The sequence below is a fragment of the Petaurus breviceps genome, unplaced genomic scaffold (genome assembly GCF_028583685.1).
Source record: "Petaurus breviceps papuanus isolate PSGF00001 unplaced genomic scaffold, PetGlider_PUasm1.0 181, whole genome shotgun sequence".
In the NCBI taxonomy this organism is placed as follows: domain Eukaryota; kingdom Metazoa; phylum Chordata; class Mammalia; order Diprotodontia; family Petauridae; genus Petaurus; species Petaurus breviceps.
Genome location: NW_027185784.1, coordinates 15866644 through 15881729, shown reverse-complemented (window position 1 = coordinate 15881729; position 15086 = coordinate 15866644). Strand labels below are relative to the sequence as shown.

General features: G+C 36.8%; 1 protein-coding gene across 1 annotated transcript in view; it reads left to right on the top strand.

Moving 5' to 3' along the window:
* The window catches only part of CHCHD3 (coiled-coil-helix-coiled-coil-helix domain containing 3), a 347503-nt gene that overhangs the window by 320421 nt on the left and 11996 nt on the right, over positions 1–15086 (top strand). Inside the window, exon 7 of the mRNA XM_069087258.1 lies at positions 14436–14571. Within this exon, the coding sequence (XP_068943359.1) occupies positions 14436–14571 (136 nt within the window). The remainder of the gene's footprint in view (positions 1–14435; positions 14572–15086) is intronic.

Sequence of the window (15086 nt, the reverse complement as noted above, 5' to 3'; positions counted from 1 at the left end):
ACTGTTAGCTTCTTCACACCTATCTACATTCAGTATGGCTAGGATCCTTTTGATTAAGTTTTTATACCGACATTGAACTTGTTGCTCAGTAACATATCAGATTTTAAAGAGATTATTCCTACCTTTTTGTAGTGGTGGTAGGGGAATATTTTGTTCTTGTGTTTGGAAGGAACAGCAGATTAACTCCCTTTTTCCAAGTATATGTATGTGAACAGGATGTATTGCTTCTTCCCAGATAACATTCTATGTGAACCCTTCGTGGAAACTATTTGTATCCTTTTGGTTGGTGAGATGGGGAATATATTCTGAGAGAATCAGGCCTACCTACCTAGGAGCAGGAGTGAAGAATGTGAATTAGATTTACTTTAGAACCATTGTACTCAGGATGTCCCCAAAGTCTCAGTGCAGTTTTAAGCTTAATAAATATCTTAATAGGGGGCTACTGGAGTAAAAGCAGGTAGTTACTTTTTAGCTGGCATTCCATCCACCTCCAATACCTGTAAAAAATTACTCTAAACAAATTTTAGAGCTACAGAATGCACAAAAATGACAGAATGAAATACATCTCCAGTTAAGGAAAGCCTGGAAAACCAACAGTAAGGGTCTTTCACACCAGACTGGGAGCAGAGCTCAGTTCCACATGGGCTGCAAAAGCACATGCCAGCAGCACACATCAGCCTGAGCAGACCTCAGGGGATTGAATCACTGACAGCTATGGTGGTTTCTAGATTCCTCAACCAATGCCAAAAAGAAAGTGAAAGGTCAGTGGGGAAACTGTTAGAACTGGGTAAGAGTAGAGCCAGGTCTGGCCCCTGACCCTGGGGCAGCAGAGGTGGTAGTAGCAGCTGTGGCAACTGCTTCAGGAGCTGCAGGCCTACATATGGTGGGAGGACCAAGCAACTGACCATAGGGCAACTGCAGGAATCTCTCTGCTGGCCCTGAGGCAGGATTCTCTTGCTTTATCCTGCTTGGATCTGGGCCACAGTCTTGGGTAGCAGTCCTGAGATGAGAAGCGCTGGTGTGGCAGAACTTGTTGAGGCTGTGGAGAGGGAATCCTTCTCACAGTTCTGAGGCAGGTGCCTAGAAGGAACTCTGACAACAGCTGCACAAAACCCCCAGAAATTTGGAACACAGCTCTATCCACTCTGGAAGCAGAGTTCTACCATGGCAGAGAGCTCAAAAGTCAAGTATTTGGCTGGTAAGATGAGCAAACAGAGGAAGAGAATCGGACTATAGAATATTTTTTTTTGATGACAAAGAAGATCAAAACAGAACCAGAGGAAGACAACAAAGTCAAAACTCTTGCACCAAAAGCCTCCCAAGAAAAATATGAATTAGTCACAGGCCATGGAGGAGCTCAAGAAGGATTTTAAAAATCAAGTAAAAGGAGTAAAGAAAAAATTGGAAAGAGAAATGAGAGTGTTGCAGGAAAATCATGGAAAACGAGTAAATAGCTTCCTAAAGGAAACCAAAAAAGTACTGAAGAAAATTAACACCTTAAAAATAGACTAACTCAAATAGCCTTTAAGGAGAATGCCTTAAAAAGTAGAATTGGCCAGATGGAAACAGAACTTCAAAAGCTGACTAAAGAAAGTAATTGCTGCAAAATTAGATTGGAGCAAATAGAAGCTAATGACTTTATGAGAAATCAAGATATTATAAAACAGATCCAAAAGAATGAAAAAATAGAAGGCAATGTGAAATGCCTCATTGGAAAAACCTCAGACCTGTAAAATAGATCCAGGAGAGAGAACTCTAGAATCAGAGGATAAAACAGAAATTGAAAGAATTCACCAATCGTCTCTTGAAAAAGATCCCAAAAAAGGAAACTCCTAGGAATATTATAGCCAAATTCCAGAGTTCCCAGGTCAAGGAGAAAATGTTACAAGCAGTTAGGAAGAAATAATTTGAGTATTGTGAAAAACACAGTCAGGATAACACAAGATCTAGCAGCTTCTACATTAAGGGATCAAAGGGCTTGCAATATGATATTCTGAAGGTCAAAGGGGCTAGGATTAAAAACCAAGAATCACCTACCCAGCAAAACTGAGTATAATATTTCAGGGGAAAATATGGTCATTCAATGAAATAGAGGACTTTTAAGCATTTTTTTTTAAGCAATTGGGGTTAAGTAACTTGCTCAAGGTTACACGGCCAGTTATTTCTGGGTAGGGTGCTAAGTATCTGAGCCTGGGATTTGATCCCCAGGTCATCCCAACACTGGAGCCGGTGCTCTTACTCGCTGTGCTACCCGGCCGCCCCACTTTTAAGCATTCTTGATGAAAAGACCAGAGCTGAACAGAAAATTTGACTTTCAAATACAAGAATCAAGAGAAGCATGAGAAGGTAAACAGAAAAGAGAAATCAAAAGGAACTTACTAAAGTTGAATTGTTTACATTCCTACATGGAAAGACAATAGTTGTAAGTCATGAGACTTTTCTCAGTATGAGGATAGTTGAAGGGAATGTGTGTGTGTGTGTGTGTGTGTGTGTGTGTGTGTGTGTATACACACACATATATATGATAGGTTGTGTATATATGTATGTGTGTACATATATACATAGAAGGCACAGGGTGAGTTGAATATGAAGGGATGGTATCTAAAAAACAAAATTAAGAGATGAGAGAGGAAGATATTGGGAGGAGAAAGAGATAGAATAGGGTAAATTATCTCACATAAAAGAGGCAAGAGAAAGCAGTATAGTGGAGGGGAAGAGCAGGGAGGTGAAATGGAATGAGTCAACCTTACTCTCATTGGATTTGACTTAAGGAGAGAATAACACACACTCTATTGGGTATCTTACTCCATAGGAAAGTAGGGAAGGGGATAAGAGGGGAGGATGATAGAAAGGAGGGCAGATTGGGGGAAGGCATAGTCAGAAGCAAACTTTTGAAAAGGGTCAAAGGAGAAAATAGAATAAATGAGGGGTGGGATAAGATGGAGGGGAAAAAAAGTCTTTTTCAACATGACTACTGTGAAAGTGTTTTGCATAACTACACATGTATAACCTATATTGAATTGCTTGTCTTCCCAGTTGGGGTAGATGAGGAGGGAAAAGGGAGAGAATCTGGAACTCAAAAGTTATAAAAGCAAATGTTAAAAAATTGTTGTAGGTGGGGCTAGGTGGCGCAATGAATAGAGCACCAGCCCTGGAGTCAGGAGGACCTGAGTTCAAATTCAGCCTCAGACACTAAATTAACACTTACTAGCCATATGACCTTGGGCAAGTAATGCCCTCCAAAAAGCGCCCCCCCCTCAAAAAAAATGTTGTTACATGCAACTGAGAAATAAGATATTATACAGGTGACAGGGTATAGAAATCCATCTTGCCCTACAAGAAAGTAAGGGGGAAGGAGATGGATGGGGGGTGATATATGAGAGGGCAGACTGGGGGAAGGAGCAATCAGTATGCTTGCCATCTTGGGGTGGAGGGTAGGGGAGAGATGGGTGAATATTTGGAACTCAAAATCTTGTGGAAGTGAAAGTTGAAAACTAAAAATAAATACATTCTGAAAAAAAACGAAGATAATCTGTGAAAATAAATAGCTTAATAACTATTTATATTTAATGTAATAATTAATAGCTTAAAGGTATTAAGTTTAAAACTACACTGATACTTTTGAGATTCCTGTATTAATTTCCTTCTGCTATATCCACTATGAAAAGATAGAGATGAGGAACCCCAAATACAGCTTTTTGTCACTTTTCCACAAACTTCTTCATTGCACACATTTCTCCAAACCTTTCACAATTCCCTATGAATTGTAGAATGTAGCAATATTAGCAAACTTTTAAAATAAATGCCTTCCTGTCTCTGCCTTTTTCACCTTAAACACCATACCTTTTAAGAGGGAACATATTTGAATACAAGGATAGTGTAACTATGTTTAATGCACTATATAAATTATTCATTAAAAGCATTCATAAATCTGTGCATTGAAATATTGTTTGACTATCTGATTTTTGCAAGATTATTCTGGTTTTAGGGAAAAGAAATCATAAGGAAGTTATCAAAGTTGAACTATTTATATTCCTACATGGAAAAACAATAATTGTAACTTATGAAATTTTTCTTAGTATGAGAATAGTTGAAGGGAATAGAAATGTGTGTGTATACATATACATATATGTCTATATAGGAGGGTATATGGGCATATGAATACATATGTGAGTGTGTATATATGTCTACAGGTATACATAGGGGGCACAGGACCAATTGAATAGGAAGGGATGATACTTAAAAGGTGAAATTGAGAGGGGAGAGAGGAATATAATGAGAGGAGAAGGGAGAGACAGAATAGAGTAAATTATCTTATGGAAGAGGCAAGGGAAAACTGTTACAATGGAGGGGAAGAACAGGAAGGCAAACAGGAATGAGTCAACCTTACTCTCATTGAATTTGGCTTAGGGAAGGAATGACATATAAACTAAATAGGGTATCTCACCCTATAGGAGAGTAGGGGGCAAGGGCGTGAGGAGGGGGGATGATGGACGGGAGAGGACAGGTTGAGGGGGAGGGAAGTTGGAAGCACCCACTTTTGAAAAGGGACAAGGTCAAAGTAGAGAATAGAACAAGTTGGGGGCAGGATAGGATGGTGGGAAATATAGTCAGTCTTTTACAATATATCCATTATGGAAATGTTTTGCCTAGCTACACATGTACAACCTATATTGAATTGCTTATCTTTCCAGTAAGGGTGGGTGATGAGGGAGGAAGGGAAAGAATCTGGAATTCAAAGTTTTAAAATCAAATGTTTAAAAGATATGTGTGTATATATATATAAATTTTTTTAAAAAAGATTATTCTGGTTTTAAGACTTATTTCATATCACTTTTTTAAATGAGGATTTGGGGATGTTTTCTTGTTTATGGGTTTTCTTTTTGATCACCTTTGTCGTATCATATCTATCCATGCCTGGGGTTTTGTATCTCTTGTCAGAAGTAAATATGTAGATCTTTTTACAAAACACTTTGCATATATTATTTCCTTGTTACTTACACAAAAGTTTCCATGTGATCTCATTTGACCACAGTGACCTATGAAATAAAAAGAAGTTCTCCATTTTCAAAGAAAGCAATGGTCTAAGAAGTTAACTGCCCCAGATCATACAGTCAGTACAGGTGCCAGATTGGAATCTTTTGAGTGCTCTGACTTCAAATACGGTGCGCTTTCCACCATACCGCTGGTGCTTCTGACGTTACACCTTCAAGGATTGTGATTTATGGAATGAAATTAAGTATAATCTCTCGTCCCTTCAGTCAGAGCTGAGTTTCTTACTAAATATGCAATTGGGTGTCTTTTTCCACTCCATTGCTTTAGAGTTAGAATCATTGGGGTAACAGTTTAAGAGCCTTAAGTGATTGATTCATTTGACAGTGAAGCTGAATGAACTGTATTCAGGGTCACCACAACACACCCTGAAATATGGTTCTTTCCATTTTGATATAATGACAAAAAATAATTTTGGTTTTCATGATTTAGTGGCTGGCTTTTATTGAAAAGGCTTCTTTCATTTTCATTTATCAGAAAGAAATTACAGACCACAAAAGAATGTAAATGAAAACAAGAAAGCAGTCAATGCTTATACCTCCTTTTCTGAAATATATGGCCTCCAGAGTATAATTGTGAAATTGGATTTTGGTCCACATACAAAAAGCATCCTTCCTAGAAATTGTTACTAACGGTTAGAATATCTTAAAAAATACATCACTGAGTTGAATTTGTTTATTTGTTTCCAGACCTTACATTGTGTAGAATGAAATTATTAATGTTACTCTTAAAAAAAAAAGTATTGGGATATCCCCAAATGTGAAGATGATTGAATGTAGATTTTTTAGTGAATTCGCTCATTCCTACTTAGCTACTTTGCATTTCTTATCCTAACAGTTAGGATAAGTACACTGAATACATTATCACCCATTTCAAAATTCTGGCTATAGATAGTTCTTTTCAACATACATACACTTTGTTCACTGAGCTTACAATCTAACGAAAAGGTCATAGAAATATAAAGTGAGTAGACATTTACATTCCTCAGGAGATGAGTTAAAACTAAGATTAAACCCCATGGCTTGAAAAAAATCTGATTACCCTGTATAACTAAAAGGACTTCTGTGTGTGTATGCCTGCTTTTCATATATATTGGGTAAAGTTGTATTAGAAAGCCTGACCCTATGGGGCAGCTAGGTGGCACAGTGAATAGAACACTGGCCCTGGAGTCTAGGACCTGAGCTCAAATCCAGCCTGAGACACTTAACACTTACTAGACACGTGACTTTGGGCAAGTCACTTAACCCCAATTGCCCTGCCCTTCCCCCTCCAAAAAAATAAATAAATAAATGAAATAAAAGAAAGCCTGACCCTCAAAAATCCCATATTGTTGGACCCTGATCCTGTTGAACATCAGGTTTCTTCATTCAAAATGACCATTTTCATTTCTTTGTATGTCATTGTAGTATCTGTAGAACTCTTCTTCACTGTGGTCCAGATACAGGGAAAGGATCCTTTTCTGTGAACCTATACTTATGTTGAATAGTTTTTGTGTTCTCAAGAGAAGAGACTGGGTATTCTTTGGAAATTGTGACTCCTAACTCATTCTCGTTAAATGTGTTCTTTGGAGCTCTAAATAAAGCATTGTTAAAGAATAGTTATCTGCATATTTTTCCCTCCTTTAAAATTCACCATGTTATTCTTGCTGTTTGCCATTTATGTTAGCTGTACTGAAAAGATAGGTAAGTGGTTTCCTCAAAATGCAATGCTCAAACACCTCCAAAAATTTTTCTAAGATAAAAGATATGGGTAGATACAGAGAAAACAGCAGTGAGCACTAAAACTGCTCAGCAGAGAGATAGAAGCATGGCTATCTTATATAGCTTGATCAATACCAGGAAAATGCCAAAGATTAAAAAGAAACACTTGGATATATGTTCTTCCTTTTAAATGACCATGCACCATCGACATCAGCTCATAACCCCCAACCTTAACCCAAATCAAGGCTGCCATTTGATAATGTATCTTGGTTGTACCCTTTGGGGCTTCCCTTGGGGGAGCCTCTTCCATCATCATACAGAGAAGACACCAGTCTCTAGCTATGAATTTTACCTGTATAGTGAAGCAATACCTGTGAGTGTTGTTTACAGGCAAATGTAGAATAAGGAAATAGGGAATGGGATTGGATTAAAAAGATACAAGAAAAAAATACAGAAAGGAGAAGAGATATTTAGATATACATACACAGTACACTTAGAGTAGATTAGGTTCATCTACTCCTATAGGGTCCAATAGATTTTTACCTCTAGAAGTTTTGAATGATATTTTAGCCAAAATTCTACCCTTTATATTGGTTGAAATATTTAGAACTTTAGAGATCATCTGGTCCAGAGTTTCCCAACCTTAACATCCATGAACTTGTTTTACATACTTATACACACACACACACACACACACACGTGTGTGTGTGATTTATATTATCTGTTATAAATATTCTTTATAACAAATATATCGTGACTGTATTTCAGCATAGTTAAATTCCTCTGTAAACCTAAGTTTTAGTTTTTGTGTTCAAAAATCTTATTCTCAGAAAGGCTCTACAGGCTTCACCATATTGCCAACATGGTACATGACATAATTAAAAAGTTCAGAACCCCCCTGATCTAGTCTGTCCTCTTTCATTTTTGTATATGAAGAAATTGAGGCCCAGAAACTTAAAGGGTTACATGAATCACCAATTCCCTTTTATTAAATATTACATTTTCTGAAAAGGTTGGTGTTTTTTTTTTTTCCCACTGACCTTTTTTCATCTCTTTTTCCCTTACTTTTTTTTTCTTTTTGGAGGGCAGTTGGAGTTAAGCAACTTGCCCAAGGTTACTTGACTAGTTTTTTTGTGTGGGTGTTGAAGTGTCTGAGGCCGGAACCGAACTTGGGTCCTCCTGACTCCAGAGCTGGCATTTTACTCACTGCACCACCTAGCTGCCCCTCCCTTACATTTTCATTCTAGTTGCTTTACCAATCAATGTCAAATCTTTTTTAACCTAAAAAGAAACTACATTTTGTGTCCTGACATTCTCCCTATTATTATTTTTCTCTAGTAGTAGCTTCATATATCAGCAAGAATGAAAGCATTCAATAAAAATCAATTGCTGACGATATGGACATTTTACCATAATGCATATTGGAAGCTTCTTTGAAACTCTCTCTTGAATGGAAGGTGCCATTGCCTATGTTTTATGGCCGTCTAATGTTAGACTGTAATCTCATTTAGCATTTTCCCAAAGTGAAAACAGTGCATTAGGGTAGCCTAATAGGCATCCCAGATCAATACTAAAGCAGAGCCTTTCCCTCATGCACTAAGGCAGGCAGATGTCCAGGGTGTATTCCAGCCACGGGGGGACATTTATGTTAGTTTCCACCCTTTGTGCCTCACCTCTATCCCTACTTCCAGTAATCAATACCAGATTGAAGTATCCAAAGAGAAGACTAGTGTATGTGTAAATACTTAGAATGTAAGTGATCAGCAAACAGGAAATCAAGAGGCCTGAAAGAGAAACATAATTGACTTGTGAATAATAAAAGTGTATTTTGACACATTTGAAATTAAAACTAACACATAAGCTCTAATAGCACAACTCAGTAAATGCTTGCTTCTAGGTTAAAGTACCTTATTCAAAGACCTTTTTTGTTTAATCAAATGAATTATGGTAGATATGTGAATGGTATGTATCACCCCTGTGTTATCTAATTATATGGCAACATCTCCATGTGTTGATAGAGAGGATAAATAGCACATTTGTCCAGCTTTATTTATTCCATCTTTTCCCTTAATCTAATTTATGGACTGGGGAGATTACCAAGTTATATCACTGGGCTAAGAATGGCCTGGTGTTCTTGTTGTGCGTTCTCAGAGTAGCTAGTTACATATTTGCCAACACAGAGTTAGACTGTTGTCCATCACAATGTATTTGCCATAGTGGAGAGGAAGTTGGACTTGGGGTCAAAATACCTGTTTGAACTAAGGTTCTGATACCAGTGGTGTACAAGGTGTCAGGGGTTGGAGGTCTAACCCAGAAGAATTCCCTCTACAATATTATGGCAAGTGATTCTCTTAAAGATCTGTACCAAAGGCGAATTCACCTTCTCTTATAGTTTTCCATTCTACTTTTGGATAAGTCCAATAAATAGGATTTTTTTTTCCTTTGGTGAGTTTAAATTTACCTCTCAGCATCTTTCAGTTTTCTCTGGGCTCAAACAGAGTAAATCTAATATTTTTTCCATCTGGCAGTTCTTTGAACATGTGAAAACTGCTTTCATGTCTCTCTTCCTCCTACTCCATTTTGAGTTCTCTTCTGCATTGTAAACACCCCCAATCCCTTCACCTGAGAGAGACAGAGACAGAAAGAGGAAGGGGAGAGGGATGAAGAGAGGAAAGAGTTAAGTGCTTGCTGGAGAGGCAGATACAAACAATCAAAACACTATCCACAAGGAACTTGAGTTCTCATTAGAGAAGATACATGTAAAGAAATACTGGCAAGGGGCGTAACCCATGGGTGGTCATAGTGAAGAGGCTGAAGGAAGTTTATGTGGAGGTCTGGACCATAGAAAGAGAAGGCAAAAAAGCTCACCGTTGGGAGCCAGGCATGGAGTCCAAGTACCCAAAACTAAACATAGTATTACAGATGTAGAGTGTGAGCAGAATACCATGGTACTGGCACCATTCTGGATACTATGTATCTCTAAAGGTAGCCTAATATCATATTTGTGGTTTTGGTGACCCTGCTACATTGTTGATTCATGTTGAGATTGTTTGTAATTCATTGAAGTCCCCAGGTCTTTTTCACAGATGGCTGCCTAACCATGCTTCTCCTATCTTATACTTGTGAAATTAAGTTTTTTAAAAATGACAATTTTACCTAAATTAAATTATATATTTAGTGCCATACCAATTAATTTACCAAAAAACTACTTTATAGAGCTAGAAAACATAGTAACAAAATTCATTTGGAAGAATAAACGGTCCAGAATATCAAGGGAATTAATGAAAAGAAATGCTAGGGAAGGTGGACTAGCTATACCAGATTTCAATCTGTATTATAAAGCAGCAGTCATCAAAACTACTTGGTACTGGCTGAGGAATACAGGAGTGGATCAATGGAATAGATTAGGCACACGAGATTCAGAAGTCAACGACTATAGTAATCTATTGTTTGATAAACCCCAAGATCCTGGTTTTTGGGATAAGAACTCACTATTTGACAAAAACTGCTGGGAAAACTGGAATATAGTATGGCAGAAACTGGGTATAGACCATTATCTAACACCATATACCAAAATCAAGTCTAAATGGGTGCATGATCCTAGGTATAAAGGTTGATACTGTAAGCAGTCTCGTAAAACAAGGAATAGTTTATCTGTCAGACCTGTGGAGAGGGAAAGACTTTATGACTAAACTAGAATTAGAGAACATTATAAAATGTGAAATGGATAGTTTTGACTACATGAAATTGAAAAGCTTCTGTACAAAGAAAGCCAATGTAACCAAGATTAAGAGGGAGATGGGAAATTGGGAAAGAATCTTTACAACCTATGTCTCTGACAAAGGACTCATTTCTAAAATATACAGAGAATTTTGTCAAATTTATAAGAATACAAGTCTATCTATAAGCACATGAACAAATGCTCTGAATGCCCTATTGATTAGAGAAATGCAAATCAAAACAACTCTGAGGTACCACATCTCACCAGTCAGATTGGCTAAGGTGACAAAATAGTAAAATGACAATTGCTGGAGAGGATGTGGGAAAATTGGAACACTAATGCATTGCTGGTGGAGTTGTGATCCAGCCTTTCTGGAGAGCAATCTGGAATTATGCCCAAAGGGCTATAATTTCATACCCTTTGACCCAGCAATACCACTCCTGGGGTTATATCCTAAAGAGATCAAGGAAGTGGGAGGAAGACCCATATGTACAAAAATATTCATAGCAGCTCTTTTTGTGGTGGCAAAGAATTGGAAATTAAGGGGGTGCCCATCAATTGGGGAATGGCTGAACAAGTTGTGGTATATTCATGTTATGGAATACTGTTGTGCTATAAGAAACAAGGAGCAGATGGTCTTCATATTTACCTGGAGAGGCTTATATAAACTGATGCTGAGTGAGAAGAGTAGAACCAGGAGAAATTTGTACACAATTATAGACACAACGTATGTGTGATGACCAACTTTGATAGACTGGACCCTTCCCAGCAATGCAGTGAAAAGTCAATCCCAAAAGACTCATGATGGAGAGAAATATGTGCATCCAGAGAAAGAACTAGAAAGAACTGAGTTTATATACAGGTGGAAGCAAAATACCTGATCTTTTTCCTTCTCTCGTTTGGTTTTATGTCCTCTACCATTTTTCATTCCATCTGATACAATCCGTCCGTCTTTATAACCTGACTAATGTATAGTGTGAAAGTATCTACAGATCCTATACTTGACTATATGCCACCATGGGGGGGAGGGAAGGGAGGGGGACAAAATGTGAAACTCAAGGAATTGTGGAATTGAATCCTGTTAACTTAAAGGAAACTAATTAAAAAATTAAAAAAAGAAAAAAATTACTGTATTTGAAATTAAAATGAACAATATTTTTTAAAAAATTTAAGTTTTTTGAGCCCAGGTGTAGGAATTTACATTAAACTCAAATTTAAAAGTTCTAATGAATTTCATCTTTAATCTATCAGTCTAGTGTGTTGAGGTTATTTTGATGTCTGATTATTTTGTCAGACAGGCTCATAAACCCTCCTGTCATTGCAAATTTGACAAGAATGTGTTCTATGCTTTTATCTAAAACACTGATGAAAAGTTTAGTCACAAAGGGCTACACATGACATCTCTCTCAAGTTGACATTGAACTACTGACCTTTCTTTCTATCTGATCTTTCTAGCTGTTCAAAATTCACCCAATTGTATTATTAGGTCTAGCTGCCACCTTCTATCTTCTCTGCAAAGATAACATGAGAAATTTTATAAAATGCTTTTTGTTGAACTCTAAAGTATACTAGGATTATTTCAACTTCCCTTTGCAAATGCTCAAAACACATCGTTTAATAACATGTTCTAGAATTTTTTTCAGAACGGAAGTCAGTCTCATTCACCCACAGTTTAGAAAATGTGACCTTTATACCTTTTTTAAAAATCAAGGCATTTACCCTTTGCCAGTCTTGTATCTCATCCCTTTTCTCCAAGAGTTTTTGAACATAGTGAAAAACAGCATGGCAGCTGTATCTACAAGTTCTCCAAGTGTACCATAAGATTTGGCTTTGTTGACTAGCATGCATTGAGAAGTAGGTGCTTCTCATTTGTCTTAAATTTCTAGTTTGTTCTGTCCATCCCAATCCAAAGAAGCAAAATAAGAGTTTAGTCATTAGCCCTTGTCATTACCATCAACCATTGTCACTGCCTTCCCTTCTCCAAACAATTTTATTTTCTTCACTGGGCCTCTTTTTGCTCCAGAGTACCTTTCTGAAAGTCTTTTTTGTGGTCCTTTACATTTAGGTTCAAGTCACCGCAAGCCTTAGTATTGATACTAATTTTATCAGACTCTTTCATATGTATGCCATTATCTGGCCTTGCTTCCACCCTCCATGAATGCCTTTAAAGAAAAATCTAAGTTGACCACTTAGATTTCTGTGGAGCTTTAGGTAGCTCTTCCTTCTCCTTCAGAATAATTTCTCCTTACATGATTAGAATTTCATTCTTGAGGATTCCTGTCCCTTTTGACTGATTTCCTCTGCAGAATATTAGGCCATTACTTCCTTCCTACCTGTCACTTCATGTATCATCAGTTGTTGCCTTGTCTGTTTAAAAAGGTGAGAAGCAACAGGAACATGCCTCAATGGGAGATAGTAATACTTTTGCATTGCCTACCTTTCTGTGAGGAAAACATGCCAAAAAATGAAAAATATCTCACGTAATTATAGATTATTAATGGAGAAATGGGCATTAAGCATGATCGTGTTCTATAATTCAACACTTTAAAGCACAGCTGACTTCTTTTAAATGCTGATGTTCTTGATAGAGGATTAGAAAAATCCATATCCAAAAAAAATCATAGGCGTTTGAACTTTGAAATCTCAAGGAAAGTAAACTCCGTGAATTAGATTTAAATTCATTTTTAAGTAATTGCCAAAGCTGAATGACAGGAGTACTGGTAATGTTGCATAAAATTGTGGAAACTTCCCCCAGTTCTAGCTACATATCTAATATCTTTAGAAAGTATCATAGAATGAATTCCTTTAAGAAATAATAGTGTGGTTTACATTTCACTTTTCTGCTCTAGGAAAGATATAATAGCATATTGCATTGGATAAAAGTAATTGGGGATACAAATTATTGCCTAAGGATTTCCTTGTTGATGAGAAAATTTTTCTCCGTGTTCTCCAGGGTTTGTTTGTTTTTTAACCTATTAAATTGTAAATAATGCTATTCAGAAATTATGTTTGGAGAAACCTAATTTTAGATTCCAGAGGAAGACTAACATTTAAAAAAAAAAAAAGATAAGCTTTCTATATATAGAACAAAAGCTAATTTGAAAATAATATAAATGCATACATTATGTGGTGGCATAATATAATGTATACATATGTGTCTATGTGTAGGTAATTCAGTTCAGCAAACATCATGTCTCCTATGCTATACCATACCACACGCATCTATACCACATGCTAAGGATAGACAGTCCACCTAGTCTTATTCTGTTGGTTTACTCAAGATTTGTGGCTTCATTTTATACTGCACATTTTAATTTACTTTGCAGTTTTGTGTTTAGGTATGTATGTTTCCTGTATATACCAGGTGTAGATTATAAATTGTTAGGGAGGGGAAACCCTCTTGTGTGTTATAATGCAACTTGTATACTCAAGACTGAAAAGAAAATTATATTTGTCAAAGAGAATTTGTGATATCTGATTTGTTTGATATTTTTCCCATTTCTGTGATCACAGAAGTTAATGAGTCTCTAGTATCCAAAGTAGGTAAGAGTCAATAGCCCACTTTACTTACCAATATAAGTTCAAATTCATGGAATCATATATCTAAAGCCAGAAGGGACCTCAAAGGACTTTGAATTCAACTCCCTCCTTTTTCAGATGAAAACACTAAAACCCAACAAAGTTAAGTGACTTACTCAAGGTCAGACAAGTAGTAAGTGGCAGTGTTTTAAATGGTGTCAGTAGGATTTATTTAGTGGAAATCATCTAAATTTTCTCCACTTTGATCTATGGAGAAACTATCAATTTGAATAGCCATTTTTCTCTGAAGATAGAATTATGTCTTTCTAACTTTAAAACATTCACCTACTCAATTCATTTCAGTTAAAAAAAAGAGAATATCTTTTAATTTTTGTCTTCTGATTTATGACCAATTCATTAGTCTATGTTTTTTTTTTTTTTAGGCGCTATGAGACCCATCCAATCTGTGCTGATCTGCAAGCTAAAATTCTCCAATGTTATCGGGAAAACCCTCAGCAAACACTCAGCTGCTCTACCCTGGCCAACCAATACCAGCACTGTGTCAATCATGCCAAACAGGTGAATATCAAGCCTAGCCAATTTGGACATCACAAAAATTAGGATGGAAAATGCATTAGATTGTCATAAAGTTCCATCCACATATTAGTAAGAATTGTACACTCTGTGTTTGGACTGCTCTGCTTTTCATGTAAAGGGTTTCAGCCTAAAGTTTGATTTTTTTAAAAAAAAATATTTGTGTACTTTGTTGCCATCATTCCCCTTTTAATTATGGTAGAAATGTGTTCTTAGAATGTTTATGCAGCATTCTGCATGCAGTAGGCACTTAATAAATATTTGTGTAATGAATTAATTAATATGTGCTTTGGGGACATCATCCAGGACCCATGAGTGTTGTTGTCTGTTGTTACATGGCAGTCAGAGGAAGCAGCTTATAGAACTGTGTTCTCTGTTAAAATTGTTCTGCCAGTCTAGAGGTTACTATAGAAATGTAGGATCTAGATTGTTTATCCTTCGTTCCTGAAGAGGACCGTGGCATCAGGGAGATGATGACATGACTTGCAGTTGACTTTGAT